The 20,965-nt window shown below is 36.3% G+C and overlaps 1 protein-coding gene across 46 annotated transcripts in view; it reads right to left on the reverse strand.

The window, feature by feature from the left end:
- adgrb2 (adhesion G protein-coupled receptor B2) overlaps window positions 1–20,965 on the reverse strand; it is a 554,448-nt gene that overhangs the window by 282,820 nt on the left and 250,663 nt on the right. For 33 of the 46 annotated variants that reach the window (XR_015515956.2, XR_015515952.2, XR_015515953.2 and 30 more), the window contains exon 3: window positions 1,433–1,513. Coding sequence is in view for 11 of the 46 variants with exons in the window: in XM_087294495.2 (XP_087150621.2) it covers window positions 1,433–1,513 (81 nt within the window). In the remaining 35 variants the exon portion in view is untranslated. 46 annotated transcript variants of the gene reach the window in all.

Below are 20,965 nucleotides of genomic sequence, written 5' to 3' on the forward strand. Positions count from 1 at the left end.
ACAGGCTGAAGAGCTGGGATGCAAATTACTTTAAGATGAGAATCTTTTATATACAAAGATGGTAAATGTAATTATTGTGGCTACTGTTTCATATATATATATATATATATATATATATATATATATATATATATATATATATATATATATATATATATATAGTGCTTAGCATATGAAACTGTACAGAATTTTTAAGTATTGCAGTTACAGTAATTTTTGGTCACACTTTATGTTGATGGTCCATTTGTTGAATTTAAGTTACATAGCAACTAATTCTCATTTGATTATAAGTAGACTGTTAGATTAGGGGTAGTGTAAGTTGACGTACTTACAAAGTTTCTTATAGACAGTTAAAGGAGTCTGTTGAAGGAGCAGTATCAACGGATATGAAGCAGTCCACTAATTCTCAAATGGACTATCAAAATAAAGCGTTACTCATTTATGAATTGTATTATTATTTATTTTATGTTTTTTTTTAAGGTTATGCTCTGGCAAACTCTACATTTTTATGTATGTACTTATTTATTTTTAATTATTTAAATCTTAAGGCTACTTGCATAAATATGCAATTTACCCTGATTATCCTGTTTCCAGTTCCCTTTATTTTTGTTATTCAAAACATCACAGAAGATGTAAAGCAGAACAAAATATGTTGCAATGACACTAAACAACAACAAAATTATATTTTATAAAAATTATTTAATGAAGAATCATTGGAAGAAACAATTAAATCTTAATTTAAATAATTCAATAAATAAGCTTTGTGATTCATAAATATAAAACAACATGGACAAATAAAATGTAAACCAATTACATATTTGAGAAATCAATGCTGCACTAATTCAGAGATTTTGAAAATATATTAGTACTCTTGAATTGAATCTGAGCTTAGTTTTAACAGTAGATAGCATGCTGTTTTTAACCAATACTAAAAGTAATAAATAAATAAATAAATAAATAAATAAATAAATAAATAAATGATTGAATGAATGAATGAATGAATGAATGAATGAATGAAGGAATGAATGAATGAATGAATGAATGAATGAATGAATGAATGAATGATACATATTTTATGAAGATTCCCTTAGAAGCAGAAAACACAATAAAACATTTTGAACTTCATTTTGAAGTTTTGTGATTCATAAATATAAATTGATTTAGACATATAAAATGTAAACCAATTAAAAATCACAAAAGGCAATGGACAATTACTTAAAAACATGTTTGGAATAAAATGTTTAGAGTTCTGATGCTTAATCCCATCTAATTCAGATAGTTTATACCCTCCATTACTCAACAAACCTTTATGAGAATCAGACAAACTTTTTTTACAGCTATTTTTCAGACTCTCTTCTTTTGATTAAATGTAAGCGCTGTCCATGGTTCTGAAGTGCATTTAAGCTAAATGCATCTAGACAATGAGACTCACCAGTCTGTGCCTGAAACACACCTGGCTGGTCAGCCGATCGTGGCCTCTGCGTCTTCACCTTCTGCTCATCATCGTCAGGTTCTAGACAGACACATACACAAACATAGTAAGGTATTGAAGACATAAACAAAACAGGCCATGCTTGATTTTTGCTATTATGTGCTTCAATAAATGTATTGACTTTAAATAAAGTGCATTTCAGAGTCAGAAGCATCCGTAAAAACGTATTTAGAAAACGTTGCACATGCGTCTTATTAGTATGGAACTGACGCATTAAGTTGCACGAACACAAAAGATAAAAAGCCCACACATACTAGTGTTTTACATTAACACAATGATGTAATACATCTCTCCGCCAAGGCTTCCTCTTGTCCTTGAATGAAATGTAAATCTCTCCATTGTGTGAGGAACTTTTTTAAGTGTGCTCTTCGTGCTGCAGCTCCTGAGTAAACCTACATAAGCCAACAGAGAGTTTTCTATATCTGGCCTCATCCTAGGGCACATGAAAATCCCTTATAATGTGAACAGACACTCATAAGAGCATGCATTTCAACTTCTTTTCCCTTAAATGAGGCTACCTGCCCTAAAAAAAGGGAGTTTAGAAGAAAATAGTTAATTCCCTGTCTACTTTACTGAAAGTAAGCCTTTAAATGAGTGTGTTTGGTGTGTGTGGTGCCTGTACACACCAAAGGAATCCAAGGGACTTATGGTTTTTGACACCTAAACCTAAAAATAGTTTTTGAAATGAGTAGTTTGGTTCACTCTTATGTTGTGTCTCTCATTGTTTATGGGTATACACATGTATGGGCAACATTAACAGTAAGCAAGTGTACTGTTTTTCAATGTACATCTGCTGTTAAAAACTAAGCTCAGGGTTGATTCAAGAGATAATGCAGTTTGTAAAAAAAATAGCTGCGTCCCAAATGGCACACTATACACTATGCACTCATGCACTATGTACTTATGCACTTACACACTCAACAGGATAGTATATGTATGTAGTGGTGTCCCAAATGGCACACTAATGTTTTTTTACTAAACGGAAATTCAAACCGTTTCCCTGATGACGTTTGACGGTTGCCAGATCAGTTAAATAAACGACCGACTTATCAAATAATACCTGCCGTGAGTACTGTCGCATTCACCATCGGGAGGCACTATAATCACTCTCGTAGGAGAATTTTGCTTTCACCATCTAAAATAAATAAAGTTATTCAACGTGCGTCCGATAGCTCCGCCCCTTCCGCTACGTTAGCAAACCTGCAGTCGTTGAGTGCGTGAAGTGTCCATCATTTAGGGATGGGAAGATTAACCGATATGTATCGATACGCGGTCATGCGCGTGCACGATGCGAGTGCATCGGTTGAGCAGCAGAGGATGAATGAAATTTTGGAAGCAAATCGAGATGCATCGGTTTTTGCGAGATGTATCGATTTTTCCGAGATACAGCTTATATTTTTAATATAGAATGTATTTTTTATTTATTAACAAGTGTTGTCAACCTGTTTTTGGCGCATAATTTAATCGACCTACATAAAGTAAGCCTTAGCAACGGATTTGCGGATGTGCACACTCTACAACTCAGTGTATCAGGTGTGCGGATGAAGCTAGTGGTGCGCCATCAGAAAGCGCGAGAAGCAAAACAAACATTTTATTCCCCACTGAGTTTTAAATCTAAAGTATGGCAACATTATGGATTTAAGAATGGACGACATGACAGGACAGATGCAATTTGCAAAATGTGCCGCGCATCTGTAAAATACGCGGGCAGTACGACTAATCTGAAATCTCACTTGAAGCGGCGCCACGGTGTTGTTGTAAAAGCTTCCTTCAGTGTTCCTACATCCCCGGCTTTCGCACTGCTTCAACCAGCTCCAAAAGTGGTGAGAAAAGCATTGCAAGTTTTTTTTCCATGCGCAACAGTTCTGCTCGCTCTACGCCAATAACGAATGCTATTGCATTGTTCATCTGCAAAGATATTCAGCCTAGTGTCACGGAGAACGAAGGTTTTAAACACCTCCTCCTGTTAATTTTTATTTAATTATAATAATAATAATATTAATAATAATAATGATAAAAATAATGGGTGTCACGGTGGCACAGTGGGTAGTTTGACCACCTAACAGCAAGAAGATTGCTGGTTTGTTATATTTTTATTAGCCTGTTGTTTACAGTGACAGTGATGTTTCAAAGCAGCATAACACTGCTAGTTCACAACCTTAAGTTTTGAATATTCAGTGGCAAAATATATCTTTGTAAAACTTGTTTTCATAGTTGAAAAGTTAAATCACAATTCTTGTTGTGCAATGCTAAATTTATTTATGTTAAAAGAGTGCAAATATATACATATTTATAAATATATACATATATCGGATCGGCATTATAGCTTAGATGCCCAACCCTACCATCATTACACACTTCATTTTAGCGGCTGAATGAGTGCATCATCCGGGTAATTAAAGTGCACTTATTATTTTTAGAGTTTTCAGTGTGAACACACTACTTACGCTATTTATACTACAAAATGGCGTAGAATAGTGCATAAGTATGCGATTTGGGACGCAGCGAATACTTCACAATGGCTATACTCACACAACCAACATAGATATATAACATATTCAAAACCATCTCCATATAAGGACTTTCACAAAACCTCTCTGGAAATATGTTTACACAGAGAAATCCATTATTCTTTGCTGGTGTGCTTACATGTTTGCAGTTTTATTGCTAAATTAGTTTGTCTCTAATGTATGGAAGAGCAAGTGCACTCATTCAGAGCACAGCACTCTTTTCTCTGGAGCTGATTGGTCGGCTTGACCTTTTGCTCCGAGTTTGTAAAAAGATGAACTGTGTGGGTTGGTAATAAATTCCACATGCATAAGCAGAAAAAAGGGATCTCCATAAGATGCGGCTGGAAGAACTAAAGGAAGAAAACACTAGAAAAAACAAGTGGATCCTCTGAGGCTCTTTCTTAATTACCATGAGCGTTTATGGATGCTTAGAATGATTCACAATCATGAAGCACATCCTCATCATGAACTAAAACATTGCTCTTTTCGGGGGGCATGATTCATACTCTAGCGAGATTTTAAAACCCTGTGCTAAATAAATCTTAGTCGAGAGACAAAGTATGAATCACCCCGCAGAACACGTTTACACATCTCTATTATTTCACTGCAAAAAGCAGTTCACAGGTCAGCGCGGATGGAATTTGACATGTGGATACTATTGTAAAGATACACATGCATTTAAATAATGACACACAACTTTTGACCTGCATTTAAATCTGAAGGTTTCAACAAATAGATCTATCATACTGTACAAAGAAAAGTTTGAGCTATATAGTTTGAACTCTGCAATAAAACATACTTTTAAACACACAAAAAGCAGTAAAACGCAAGCCTTGAAATAAACTTTAATCTGACATGGCTGCTTAAAAATGCAATGCTTATAGAGAGGAACACACACACGCACGCACGCACACACGCACGCACGCACCCGCACACAAATAACAATAGAAAATGAAACACAACATAGCATTAAAAGACAAACCTTAATGTGTAAAAGAGCCTGCTTTAACTAAGATTTAACCAATTATACTGGTTCTACCAAAGTAACCACAGTATTAGGACCACCACAAGCACTTAAAACAAATGTTATACTTAGTACTTACATTAACTTATATAAAAATTTTAGTGACTTAACGACTTTATATAGTGAAACTTTAATAGACCATTTTAAAAATGGTCATGTCATTGGCCCATGAACATTTTCTGCTTGTTATTAAACTATTTCACAACTTTAACAAGAGGCAATTTAATCATAATTGAATGTTAAAACAGCTATCATAGCATTATTTATGGTATTACTTTTATGGTATCTCGGAAGCTAAACAAATGAAAAATGTAAAACAGGAAATATGTTGGGATCATTGTTTTTGTTTACATCCCTCAAAATGATCTATATTTATTATATATACTACCTGACAAAGTCTTGTCGCATATCAAAGTTTTAGGAACAACAAATAATAAGTTGACAGTAAGGTCTGACTTTGCTTAGAGTCAGAAATAATGTATAGTTTAGAATATAAAATCATTGTGCAGTGGAACAAGAATAAATATTGTGTATGACTCCCATGAGCTTGGAGGACTGCATCAATACGTCTCTCCAATGAGTCAAATAACTTATTGATAAAGACAACTGGGATGGCAAAGAAAGCGTTCTTGCAGGACTCCCAGAGTTCATCAAGATTCTTCGGATTCATCTTCAGTGACTCCTCCTTCAAATTACCCAAGACATGCTCAATAATGTTTATGTCTGGTGACTGGGCTGGTCAATCCTAGAGCACCTTGAAGTATGGGAAGGAGTGCTTTCCTGCTAAAGAATTTGCCCTCTCCTGGGGTTGTAAAGGGCAGCACAAATGTCTTGATATGTTGCCATCCACTCTGCAGATCTCTTGTACACCCATACTGATAGTAACTGCAAACCATGTTTTTTTCCTTCACCAAACTTGACTGATTCATATAGCTTCAGAATACAAAGTGATACATCTCTATCGCTCTCTTTGGTCAAGTTTAATTATAATTTAACCTTTATCCACATCAGATCTGGTTAGCAAAGTAGTTTAAGGTTACTGTGATGGGTTTATATTGGTCTGTGTTCAGCGTGCATCCTGCTATTTGTGTATGTCTGTCTGTAAGACCTGCACGTCAGAGCAGAGCTCATTAATATTCATGACATAAACCAGGGGTGACCAACCCTGTTCCTGGAGAGCCACCATCCTGCACATTTCAGTTGCAACCCATATCAAACACACCTGCCTATAATAATCATGTGGTGTTCAGGTCCTAATTAATTGGTTCAGGTGTGTTTGATATGGGTAGCAACTGAAATCTGCAGGGAGGTGGCTCTCCAGGAACAGGGTTGGCCACCCCTGACATAAACCATATATGGTCAATTGTGGACCTCTTAATTGAAGTGGTATTATTGGAGTGAGAAATGAGCATATGAGTTTATTTTTGTAGTTAAAGCTAAATATAGTAGCTAAAGACTGTTTAAGCACAAGCAAACAAAGTCGAGACAAGACAAACATAGAAAAAGACGAGATAGACAAACATACAGTGCAGCATTAGGAAGCGAGATAGACATTTATCAGCAAAGAGAGCTGCATGGTATACATTGGAGCACATGGGATGGATGGATACTCTAGAGATTTCCCCCCGCTGGCTCTGTCAAACAGACCTGATTACCAGCGCTCCCCGTAGGGCCTGTGTTAATACGCTTATGATAGCTCAGACGCGCACACAGACGATCACACTAATTTACTCTGTCACGCAAAAGACAATAGTGGTGTCAGCAAAGGCGGGGGTTTGTTTCTGCTTGCTTTTTGTATCTCGCTCCTCCTACGCTTTCCGTCGCTCTGCTTCTCCTTTGTGTCTCTACTTCTGTACAAGTTCTTTGCCACAGTCTACATTCAGGTGATAAGCAAAACAGATACAGCTGACGTCAAAACTATCAGCCATCCTGTCATTGTTTTTCTTTAGTTTTTCTCTTTTTAAAATATTTCCTAAATTATGTCTAACATGCATGCTCTTTAGCGATGGTGAACATGGTATCAGCATGATTGACATCATCGTGACAGTTAATTGAAGGATTAAATAACATTAAAACATCTCTTGCCTAATGTGTAGATTCAGTGGCAAACACAGTTACCTGAAAACTCTGTCCCACCGGCGTTACGATGAATGCTTCAGTCGTTTTCATAGCGGACTTTAACCACTTACTTGTAACTTTAGGTGGTTTCTAAAACTAAATACGCAAGTGTTGTTTTCATTCTGTCTTATCCAGACCTTTACGTTTTTGCGGTTGTAGCTCCCTGTCATCGGAACTAAGTTATTGACAGCTGATATTAACCAATTCATTTGCGTTCTGTTCTAGTGCAGTGGGCCAATAAGAAGAGCTTGAAGGCGGTGCAAGCATTGCGGGCTTTGTTTACTGCAAGTTGACATGTCAACTGTTTTAAACCATTCCTGAGCGCTGCGTTTGGCGTTTTTAGGTGCAAAGATGCTTAATGCGTTAATGCCTCATAATTCCGCACACATGGTAAACATTTTGCTGTGAAAACTGGTCGCACGACATCGGTCACAATGTCGAGCCCTGTCTCATATCTATAAATGTTCCGAAACCAAAGTGTTCCTAAATGCCAGACTCGCTGTTTGTTATTGGAGGATTACATTAACGTTATAGCCATTTTGCGAGCTAGTGCAGCGTTGTGCTCTGACTGGAGCAGTGTTTGGAGGTGGGCGGGGAAGGCAGCATGTTGCCTGTCATGTCATTTGGGATGCCTTGTTAAGCGTTGTGGCACTGGAAACATTATATTTTCTACACTTATTCTCTTTTATCTTTTTAGATATTAGTATGAATTGGTTTGGTTTGTAATCCGTACCTAACCGAAAGTGTCATACCAAACGGTTCAATACAAATACGCGTATTGTTACACCTTTAATATATATATATATATATATATATATATATATATATATATATATATATATATATATAGTTGAATTCAGAATATTAGCTATTAGCTTATTATTTTTCTTTTTAAAAGATTTTTTTTTTCAGTTAGAATAAAATAAATAATAGAAAAGAATAAATTATTTCTTCTACCCCTAAACTTAACCCTCACAGGAAACAACCTGTACTTTTACATTGTCAAAATACTCTATTCCGTCTGATTTATGAGCATGTTTACCAATGGCAACCTCAAATTTGGTTCTTAGAGTGACACAAGTCCCCATGAGTCTGTGTGTATGCAGGTTTAAGTCCCCACCAAGATATAAAAACAAGAACACACAGATAAAAATAAGCAAATAGTGCCCTACAAAATTCTAAAAACTAAAGTAGAGAACTGAGGGAAATAACAAAACAAAACTTTTATCTATCGAGGAACTTTACCAACGCCGTTGTCTGTTTAGGGCAAATAACATTTTAGGGGATCCAACCCACCCTGGTCATAGCCTGCTCTCACTCATGCCATCAGGCAGGCGTTACAGAAGTCTGAGGAGCAAATCAGTGCGGTTTCGAGATAGTTTTTATCCTGTCATTATAAGACTTTTAAATAATACCATTTCTTAAGCATTGTTGAAAGCTAGTGTTAAATAATTAAATAAATTTGTTAAACTAGCATAAATTGTTAATATTACAACAAATGGTGAAATAGGTAATTAAGTATTAAGTTATTCTCTTCAGAGATTTTTAAAAAATGGGTTATATCTTATATAATTATATTTTTTATATTTTATGGAATTATAAAAGCTTATTTATCATGTTAGGATTTTATAGTGTTTTTATAGTGATGTTTTTTATGTTCTTGTTGGGTCTGTTGCAACGTAATTTCGTTCTGCATTACAATTCTATTGTGATGATTTGAATGACATAAATAAAGGGAAAAAAAAATGTCATTAGTTTTAAGTTCTCCATTCAAACTTATTATAGTTATGACACTGAAAATCTGCCGACTATAAAAAGACCAAAAATTTACTTAAGACAATTATTCACAAGGGTTCCTTAATTTCCTAAAACTATTAATAACTCGATTTCATCCAAAAATAAAGTTACACCCATTTGCCTTTTCACTTCAGAATATCAAACCACCGTGCAGGATTAGAATTACTGATTGATTTAATCGTTTAATTGCACATAAAATGCCTTTTCTGTCCTACAGCATCAGAGGCGCTGAAGAGAGAATCAATCTACATTCAGCAAGTAACAGTAAAAACTGGAGTGGATGTTCTGTGGTGGAGCTGAAAGGCAGTGATGTGGTGCAGTCGGACCCTCCAGAGACGCCTGCAGCAGTGGGCTGTGTAAGAGTCCAGCACGCTAAGCAGATGTTGATCATCCTGGGATGTCTTCTGTACATTTTCCCTTGAGAACCAACTCCACCATGCAAAGTGTACAGTATGTGTGTGTGTGGGCTTGTATTAGATGCAAGCAATTTAAGCACTAAATGAGAGGTTGAATTATGTTTCCACCACTCACTCAGCTTGTTCTTGGAATCCGGAAATGAAATTAAGCGGTTAGCTTAAATTGAAGGCATCTAATTAAACGGCCCTGGCGATGTGTCTGTATTACTCACTTGGGTTCAAGTGAAGCTCAATGTGCTGAACATCCACATGCATCCATCCAAAAGCAATCGATAGTGAAGACGCTAAACACATTAATCAGTTAAACTGGCTTTACATTAAGAATGGGTCACAAATGACTAGTCTATTAGTGATGAAACTGGTATTACGTGTTATTTTAACCTTCATTATGCAGTCAGATCTGGAGGATGTGGAAAAGCCGGTTAAAGAGCAGATTGGACTTTTTGTAAGCAGCATTGCTTGCTTTCGCTTCAGCCATTATTTAAACAGGACAAAGGATATTTATGTGTAGTTAACTGGTGTCAACTTTTTTTTTTTTAAGAAATGTATTGTTAAATAAAAAGTATAGTATACAGCTATATTTTGCTTGTTTTAACACATTATTTTAAAAATTGTGGCTTAGAAATAATTATTTATTTATTTTTAGTGTGGTTAGAGATAAATTTGGTAAATCCTTTGAGCTCTAAAAAGTCAGGTGAAATAAAAAACTAATTGTAATACAACACCATGAAACCATGACCCATGTGCTCATGTTCACTGAGCAAGCTCATACACAACATATATATGTATATAAATATATATATATATATATATATATATATATATATATATATATATATATATATATATATATATATATATATATATATATATCATTCATTTATTTTCTTTTCACCTTATTCCCTTCAATAATCAGGCGTCGCCACAGCGGAATGAACCGCCAACTTATCCAGCATAGGTTTTATGCAGCAGATGCACTTCCAGCTGCAACCCAACACTGGTTAACACCTATACACACTCTCACACACATAGACTATGGACAATTTAGCTTATTCAATTCACATGTAATGCATGTCTTTGGACTTGTGGGGGAAACCAGAGCACCCAGAGGAAACTCACGCCAACACAGGGAGAACATGCAAACTCCTATATAATCTAAAGTATTCTAAAATATTTTGAGCAACAAGGAGTTGCAAAGATCTTTTACTCATATTATATGTTTGAACAATGATATTGCTAATATTTTTGGAAAAGCGACTAACTGGTACAAATTGCTAAATTTAATCAAAAAACATTAGAAAGTGGCAATAATATTGCTTTGCTTTTACCACATAACAGACTCTTAAAGTCTTATAAAAAGTGCACCAGTAGAACTTAAACACTTCTCTCTAAAAAACAAACCCACACCAGGCAACTCGACATAAAACAGATGTAGCAGAAGAGAAATGGTCAGCGAATCCATCAGCAATGATGCATCTCCAGCAGACGCCTGACACCCTCAGCCTGCCTCTCCACAGCTCCATCAACATCTCCAAAAACGCAGACAATTCTCCCCACATCCGTCCTCATGGCTCTCTCTCCTACACTCCACACTCTTCTCTGAGCGCTAAACACCAGCTGTCCATCAGTCTACAGCAGGGGTGGACACTTACAACTAGCCTCTATCCATTCTGGGCTGTCATGGAGGTACAAATAGAGTGTAAATAATACAAAAGGCTTAGTTCAGCATGCTATAAAACAATTATGAAAGGTGTGATGGGATTTACAGCCAGACTGTTCGGAGAAACAGGCATGCAGAATCAATAGGGAAGAGAAAAGAAAAGAAATATAATTTTTTAAGTCAAACTTTAGATAACTGACCTTTCTGCTAGGTTATCAACAGTAAAGAGATATAAAACATGTTTAGATTTTTTAAGACAAACTTTAGATAACTGACCTTTCTGCAGAGTTTCCATGAGGTTTAAATAGCATCTAATAGAATAATTCTATGATACACAAAATATGTTTTTCTTTGCTGAAATCCTACAAAACTGACCTATTGAGATGTTAAAAATATTTATTTTTTATTCACTAAATCAGCATTATTTTATTCTTATTAAGTGACAAACATTTTATTTCAATACAATTTTAGGAAAAAAAATAAGCAAAATAATCAATTTAAAAATAATACTGATTTTGGAAATTGTACCAATTAATTTGTGTACTAAAATACATTTTTGACAGTTAATAAGTGTGGCAAAAGCATTAGTTCATCTCATTATTATGATTTGTTTAACAAATCAATATATATATATATATATATATATATATATATATATATATATATATATATATATATATATATATATATATATATATATATATGAGCAATATCACACTCGAAGCAGTGCAATATGGCTGTATATTGGCACTGCTGGGAGGCGTGCATTGCCATAGTGTGCCACCAGTGATGATATTCAGCTATATCGCACTGCTACAAGTGTGATATTGTGTTTATGCAACAGTCCAACAACATAAGTGTGTATATAAATAAGAAAATCAAACACAGAGAGGCTCAAAAATGCTTTTATATGAGGAACTGCTTTCTTCCGCCATTTATTCACATCTGCAGTTGATCGTCAGAACAGCAGAAACCGTTGCTCATTCACCAACGTCACTTTAGAGCTAGTGTTTGAATGATTCTCTAGCATAATATCTAAAGAGATGACAAAACAGGTGGTTTGCTTACATTTTAAAGTTAATAGCCTGAAATGCCATCAGTCTACAGAGATTTCCCAATATTTCCCTGTTGCAATCGGGATTTCACAATATATAACCCCAATAAAGCTAAAGCAAAGCAAACACTACCAGATTACTATGGTATAAATACAGCACTACAACATACAAAAGAGAGAGATACACACATATAAACACATATAAACACACACACACACACACACAAAAAAAAAATAAATCAATAAGTCATTTTAAATTCATAATACAATATTCATATTTATTTAGTTTATGACCTATGTGTCAGTACTAAATATCACGAAGGATTTTTTTGTCATTTCACCGAATGGGATTATTTTGTATTTTGAGTTATCACTCCATGAATCAGCTGATAATGAAATAATCAAATATTAAAGAGCTATAAACTCATTTTCCTTCAGAAGCACAATGTCCTCTGGGTGTCTTTGATAACGTCATAAACTACAGAATGACTTTCAGCTTTTAAAGGAGGACTTCTTGATCCTGTTACACCAAACGACATACATAATTACTCTGGACAAAAGTCACCTGGTTATTTTTTATTCAGGGTCAAAATTATAAGTTTTGCACTGTAAAAAAACTAATAAAAATAAGTTAATTAACAGGTTACATTTTTTGTGATTTAATTTTTTTCCTGTTTATTTACAGAAATGAATTACATTAGGAAAAATCTGCTCTGTTGTCACTGAATGTTGAAAATTCAACTCTGCAGCTTAACAATGTTTTATTTTTATTGACATTTTAGTAGTGTGAAACAATATATTGCATAAAAGAATATTATATAGAGACTGAAGTCCTTGAAAAAATTAAAAGTACTGGCAGTTTGTTATAAAATTTTGTACATCATCAACCCAAACAATATATCACTTCAAACTATTCAAAATGTCAAAAAAAGTCTAAATTTTCTATATAAAAAGTTGCTGGAGTAAAAGCAAAGCCCCATAATTCAATTAAAAAACATAAACAAATAGAAAAACAAAACAAAAACATAGATAATGGAAAACTGTTCATTCAGAGATATTTTTATACTGTAGCTATTCATATTGCCTGTCAGTAGTCAAGATACTTCTAAAATCGGGTGGTGCACTTACAATATGTACCACTAGAGGTAAACTGAGCTAGCTATGCTAACTACCTACACAAACATAAAGCTTGACACCAAGTTATGGGATAATCACAGCTCTAAACTCCAAGTAGAAATCTACAAGACATTTGCGGATAGTGGCTCAAGACAAAATCTCTTTCTGTTCTTCTGGCAGGCCTTCTCAATTACCTCACTTTCTACCTTATCTAAGGCTGCAATGGCATGCAAGCACTTTAGCTTCCAGGCTGCTTCAGGGGGAAACTCGGGTATGAAGGTAAGAAATATCTGCAGGCTTTTTTTCTGTAAACACACCTTAATAAGAGCCAAATGACTTAGATAGCAATTTGCAATACATGGAAAACTGTTAATTCATATATTTTCTACAGTATAGCCATTCATATTGCCTGTCAGTAGTCAAGATGTTTTTAAAATCAGGTGGTGCAGTTACAATATGTACCAACAAAGGCAAACTGAACTAGCTATGCTAACTAGCCACACAAATGTTGACGTCATGTTATGTGAATCACAACTCTAAACTAGCACTACAAGCACAAATCTACAAGACATTTGTGGATAGTGGCTCAAGACAAAATCTTTCTCTCACCGTCATTCTATTCTTCTGGCAGGCCTTCTCAATTACCTCACTTACATCCTTATATAGGACGTAATTATGCAGTAGCATGCTAGCACTTTAGCTTTAAGACTGCTGCAGGGGGAACTCAGGTATGAAGGTAAGAAATATCGGCATTACATGTTTTTTCTGTAAATACACCTTGATAAGAGACAAATGACTTGTATAGCAATTTATAATACATGGAAAACTGTTAATTAGTAGATTCTTTACAGTGTAGCTATTTATATTGTCTGTTGGTAGTCAAGAAATTTCTAAAACCTGCTGAAAAAACAGCTTAAACAAACCTAGGCAGATTTTTGGCCATTCCTTGCTGGTTTCAAGCCATTTTCAACCTGGTCTTAGCTGGTCAGGCTGGGAGATGACAGCTAAAACCAGCTTGACCAGCCTAGCCAGGCTGGGAGCCCAGCCAAAACCAGCTCTGTCCAGCTTAAACCAAGCCAGTCAAGCTGGTTTCAGCTGGTTATTTTTTCTATAAACCCCTTTAAAACCAGGCTGATCAACCAGCTAAAACCAGCTTGGGTTGGTTTAAGCAGTTTTATTTTCAGCAGGGAAACTAGGTGGTGCAGTTACAATTTGTACCACCAGTGGCAAATTGAGCTAGCTATGCTAACTAGCCACACAAACACAAATGTGATATGTGATAATCACTGCTTTAAAACTACAAGTACAAATCTACAGGACATTTGTGGATTGTAGCTCAACACAAAATCTCTTTCTTTCCTTCTGGCAGGTCTTCTCAATTACCTTACTTACATTCTTATCTATGACAACTGTAGCATGCTAGCAGAAATTAAAACAACGAGTGATTGCCCCATGTTTTAATTTTCTATTAGAGGTCTATTAAAGGTCAGGTTTTGATCCTCGATTGGTCTCAAGCAGTCCAGTGATGCAATTTCGCAGGTCAGAGTTCACCAAACTTAAACTTTGCACTGCAGCGACCTGCGAAACTTGATGAATGGAAGTCTATGGGGAGAAAAGTCTAGTGTGACCTCAGCTTAAGAGCCAAATAACTTTGATAGTAATTTGCAATACATGGAAACCTGTTAATTCAGAGATATTTTTTAAAGTGTAACTATTCATTTTTCCAGTCAGTAGTTAAAATATTTCTAAACCCTGCTGAAGAAAGCTGCTTAAACCAGCCTGGGTTTAGAGGCATTTTGGCCATTCCAGGCTGGTTTTAATTAATTTTAAGCCTGGTGTTTGCTGGTCAGGCTGGGAAATTAACAGTTAAAACCAGCTTGACCAGCCCTGCCAGTTTGGGAGCCCAGCCAAAACCAGCTATGTCCAGCTTAATCCAGGCTGGTCAAGCTGGTTTTAGCCTGTCATGTTCCTGCCTCACCAGCCAAGACCAGGCTGGAAATAACAAAAATCTATCTTAAACCAGGCTAGCTGACCAGCTAAAATCAGCCAACCAGCTTAGGCTGGTTTAAGCTGTTTTTATTCTTTTTCGGAAGGGAAATCCGGTGGTGCAGTTACAATGTGCACCACTAGGGAAAAACTGAGCTAGCTATGCTAACTAGCCACACAAACCTTGACGCCATGTTATGTGATAATCACAGCTCTAAGCTAGCACTACAATTACAAATCCACAAGACACTTGTGGATAGTGGCTCAAGACAATCTCTTTCAATTCTGCTGGCAGGCCTTCTCAATTGCCTCACTTACTTCCTTATCCATGACTGCAGTAGCATGTTAGCACTTTAGCTTCCAGGCTGCTGCAGGGGAAACTCTGGTATGAAGGTAGGACATATCTGCAGGCTTTTTTCTGTAAACACACCTTAATAAGAGCCAAATGACTTGGATAGCAATTTACAACACATAGAGAAATGGAGAAAGAGGGAAAGAGGGAGGAGAGAAACACGAGTAGAGTAAAAAAAAAACCTTTCATTCTGACAAAGACTGAAGCTAAGAAAGAGGATTTGGTGGATTGCCAGTTTGAGCCAAAGTCGTTCTTTGTTGTTTTGCGAGGCCAGGATTTAGAGACAAAGATGAGAGAAGCAAGAAAGAAAAGAAAAGTAAAAACCAAAAAAAAGACACGTAAGGCATGATCAGAGCTGTGGTGGGGTAAGAAAGATTTCAACCATTGTGGAAGACCCACAGAGAGACAAATCCAAATGTGGTGGAGCGTGTAGGTGAGCATGTGTGCGAGAGATGGATTACGTGCTTGTGATGCGATGCTAACGGTGGGAAACTGTGTGAATGTGCATGTGTGTGTGCTCGTATCCCAGTCGATTCCTTCAGAGGGAGTGTGTGGACGCAAGATAAGAACTTACAAGCATTTGCACATTCACTGCGGCGTGTGGTGTGAGTGTGCATATATTTGTGTGTTTATTCAGGTGTTTCGTTGTGACTCCAGCGAATGCAATAATCATATTCTCGCTCTTCCTTTCTGCTCAAATCTTCTCGCCTCCCTTGAAATATAAAATAGTTCGAGCTCTTGAGGATTGAAAAGGTGAACAAGTACAAAATACACAGGAAACTTCAATATCATGTCAAGAATGTACTTTAGTATACATGTTGTGTTTCGGATTCTGGAGTGAGATTAGGCTAGTGTAGACCTTTGGATTAACGACAAACCACCCAAGAAGAAGTTTGATCCTTTGGTCTTAAACTCAATTCCTGGAGGGCAGCAGCTCTGCATAATTTAGCTTCAACCACCTCCAACTCACACCTGCTTAATAGTCTCTAGCCTTGATTGGTTGGATCAGCTGTTTTGATTAAGGTTGGAGCAAAACTGTGCAGAGCTGTGGCCCTCCAGGAATCAAGTTACAGACCTATGATATAAAGGAACCAATCATAGACACACATAAATGAAAATGGCCTCGTCATTTACTTTCCCTCGTGTGGTTTTTAAACCTTTCTTTCTTTAATTTCTTTCTTCTGCTGAACACAAGAGACAATATTTTGAAGAATGCTAAAGAACTGACTTCCATAGTAGTTTTAATTTATCCTACGTGCCTCAAACAAATCCCTTGGATGTTGTTCTAAGAGCTGTGAACGTCAGTTTACTGAAAAGTGTTTAGTTGAAACTATCCTTGATTGATATTATTCTTTTTCACAGCTGGAAACAAGTTTTTTCTCCCATGAGTAGGGCAGGATTAATCGAATGGAAATTTCCATGCGCCTGACTTCTGATGGTGCATAGTTTCATTGGATTTTTTTTTTTAGGGTAAGTGGTTGTGAACAGTTTATATGGGTTGGATTCACACACACATAAAATTCAAACAAGTTGAACGTTACTAAATTTTATTTGATTCTTTTAATTAGGCCATTTAAAATGTATTGCTTTATATATATACAATACACAGCCAACCACTTACTTTAAAACAATTTGTAACTGTAAATCCTTTTTTTTCAGTGTACATAGTGCCATAGTTCACTGACAGGTATATGCAAAAAATAAAAATAAAAAATGCAGACAATTGAAATGGCACAATTCTTAAATCTAAGAAAGGTGTTCTATTGTTTGACTCCAATCTCACTTCACAACTTCAGATAGGTGTCTGAAATAAATTATTCTGTTTGATGAGTCATTCTATAGTCATGTGCACCACTTGAGACCATCACAGTGAAGATTTCTGACACAACTCTTACTACAATACGCTCCACAAAGCTCACTCTCATCTAGATTAAGTCACCAATATAACCCCTCTGGCCCAACACAACCCCCCCCCTTCATCTAGGGAGGCACACACACTAAAAGACCTTTTTAAACTGGCAAAATCTAAACTGGCATTTTTGACATGGGAGGCATGTGCGTTAAAAAGGACACTAAATACATATAGACTCTATTGTCAGTTGCTATTGTGCAATTTGAGATCTGGGGAGTAAGTATTATATGCACTGCTCTTCTTAGCTGACCTCTATTACATTTTCAAAACCTCACTACTATCCGGGTCACGGCACCAATGTAATCTACCTGACTCACAAACCCTTCCAAGCTTGATTCAAACCAACATTTTCAACATGGGAGGCACACACTCAAACAAAGACCTATTAAGAGTTAGAAAGGCTCTTGTGTTATGGTGCTTTCATATCAGACGCAGATGAAGCAGAAACCGCGAGTGATTTACATATTAAGTCTATGCAAAGATGCAAATAGACATCTTGTGGTGCTATTCGTGTGAACAAGGTGGTGCAAATAATGTAATTTACGCAAATTGAGTGTGAATCACACGAGTTGGAAAATCTAAACTTTAGTGGAGATTCACACCACATTAACCAATCAAGAGCTCTTGTATGGCCGTGATAATAAGGTAGTGTCTGTTTTTGGTGTCCTCATCAAACTGGGCCCGGCTCAGTCGGAAGCACTACTGAAAGCTTCCAACATCCAGGTTTCTGGAGAAGTTGAGGAACTCACAGAGCTGGGTGCACATCTGAAAGGATATAGTAGACTCAAGACATGGCGCCGATTGGATATATGCTGTTTTCTAGCCTTCCTAAAGCACATAAAGCACAGCTACTATCTCAATAAAATCCATGTTAGCCATTTAGAAATTAAACTTGAGTCACTAGGCTTACAGACACCCTGCCCATAACGCGAATCCGCATCTATTAGGAAGTGAATTTCTTGCACAAATGTAGCAAATTTAATGTATGAATGAAGCGAGTAAACGCAAAATGTTCATGTGATATATTTGTGCAAGGCCTATCTGGTGTGAATGCCCCATAAGTTGGTACTATGACTTATTAGGCCAGCGGAGTGGGATTTACCTGCAAAATTCTTACTAGCTGATCTCCATTGCATTCAAAAACGCTTCACTCCACTCCGGGTCATGGCACCAATATAATGCTTTTCAATCTATATAAACCCATTATATTTCTTTGTGTAGTTCAAATCTAACAACATGGTTGGTTATAAAAGAACCAGTACTAACCCGTAAATGTCACAATGGACTAAGATGTTTATGTATTAAGCTGAGTGACTGACATTCTTTCAGATGAATAGCTCATAAGAGCATGTTTCCATAATCCTGTCAATCACAAATATAAGGGTGCACACCTTACTTCAAAAACTCCACCAACATCTCTGCCCTAGCCCATCTGGCCAGAGTTTGGTCTAGAGAGAATATATTTAAGTCCTTCTATATAGACAGCATGTCAGACCTGTCTTCCTCACCACATTCCCTCATATAGATTACATGAACGGCAACCCATGAATAAAACATATTGACCAGTGGGACCCGTCAAAGAGTCTTTGGGCAGAACACATAGGGACTGCATGACTACTCAATGAAAGTCATATAAAAAGATAGTTGTCCTAGTTGGGTGGTGGATATTTACCTTAAGCAATGATACAATTGGTTGTCTTAATTGCCAGATAAAGAAAAGAAAAGGAAGATTTTTGTCAGCATAAAAAAAAATACTTAATAAAATGTGTGTCTTTGGTCCATGCTGGATATACACATAAATCATACAACAGTTCATTTGGAAACAGTCCAAGTTTTAACATGTTTGGTGTGTACCAAAGTAAAACAATGGGATCAGAATATTTTTGAGTTTTCAGCAAATGCATCACACCTGAAATTAAACGGAGACAACATTTAAACATAATATTAACTATACAATTTGCTTTAAAAAAATGATCTGAACACACAAGTGAACTTTATGTGCTAGTCAGGATGTGAATGTAATATTGCGGATATACAACCCACCCGCCACTTTATTAGGCACACCTTGTTAGTACCAATTTGGACCCCATTTTGCCTTCAGAACTGCCTTAATCCTTTGTGGCATAGATTCAACAAAGTACTGTAAATTTTCCTCAGAGATTTTGTTCCATATTGACATGATAGCATTACACAGTTGCTGCAGATTTGTCAGCTGCACATCCATGATGCAATTCTCTCGTTCCACCACATCCCAAAAGGAGCTCTATAGTATGGAGATCTGGTGACTGTGGAGGCCATTTGAGAACAGTGAACTTGTCATGTTCAAGAAACCAGTCTAAGAGGATTCGCACTTTATAATATCTTGCTTTATCCTGCTGGAAGTAGTAGCCATGAAGGAATGGACACGGACAGCAACAATTGGTACTCTTGCACCCAAAGTGTGACAAGAAAATATTCCCCCCACCATTACACATTATTGTGACTGGCTGATTAAACATTTGCGTTAACCAGCAATTGGACAGGCGTACTTAATAAAATAGCCGGTGAGTGTATGTGTACAATTTGGCTTAAATGTAAACACTGATTGATCTCCTACACTTACAATGTGGCACCGGGAGCAATGAGTGTTTTTTGCTAGTTTCAGCCTGGCACGGGTATCATTTTCACTTTCTCAGTGGCAAAGTTTTTTATTCTTATTTATTTATACATTTTTTGTTTTTTTTAAAGAGTGATAAGCACCAATATGTCCACAACGCTCATATAAGTTGCTTATTACACACACAGGGATGCACTTCAAAACATTTTTTTAAAGATAAAAAATGAAATGATTAAAATATAACTGTCAATATAATTTTTATCTACTTTTGAACACAAATGAAGATATTTGGAAAAATGCTGAAATCCTGTAACATTTACTTCCATAGTAATTGTTTTTTTCTTACTAAAAAAAATCAATAGTTCAAACATAAAAAAAGGATGCTGTGTTTAACTGAAAGAAACAGAGTTTAAGAAAACAGTAAATTTTTATTTTTGGGTGAACTATCCCTTTAAAGGGAATGAGAGAGAAGACTTTGGTCAGTCTACACTGGTTTAATGCGCACAATGCCCAAAACATACACACACACACACACACACACACAAGCACACACACACACACACACACACACACACATGCACACGCACACGCACACGCACACGCACACACACACGCACACACACACGCACACGCACACACACACACACACAAAACACAATTAGAGAATAATGACAACACTTTTGGACTATGAGCCTGGCACACTGACTATTTTTCCCATCCTTAAAATAGCAAAAGAGAATTCAGACATGCCTTAAGTTCACCTGCCGTGTGTTTAAATTGCTAAAATAAAGTCCTTTGTCTCATAGTCTTTATATTATGTACAGTACCAGCAAAATCATTGCATTTAAATACACATCCAAGAGCCTGTTAAACATAAGCTGGAGGTATACTTAAGGAGGGTCACATTCAGACAAACGAGGGTCCTTCAAACA

This window comes from Danio rerio, chromosome 19 (genome assembly GCF_052040795.2).
Source record: "Danio rerio strain M-AB ecotype USA chromosome 19, GRCz13ab, whole genome shotgun sequence".
In the NCBI taxonomy this organism is placed as follows: domain Eukaryota; kingdom Metazoa; phylum Chordata; class Actinopteri; order Cypriniformes; family Danionidae; genus Danio; species Danio rerio.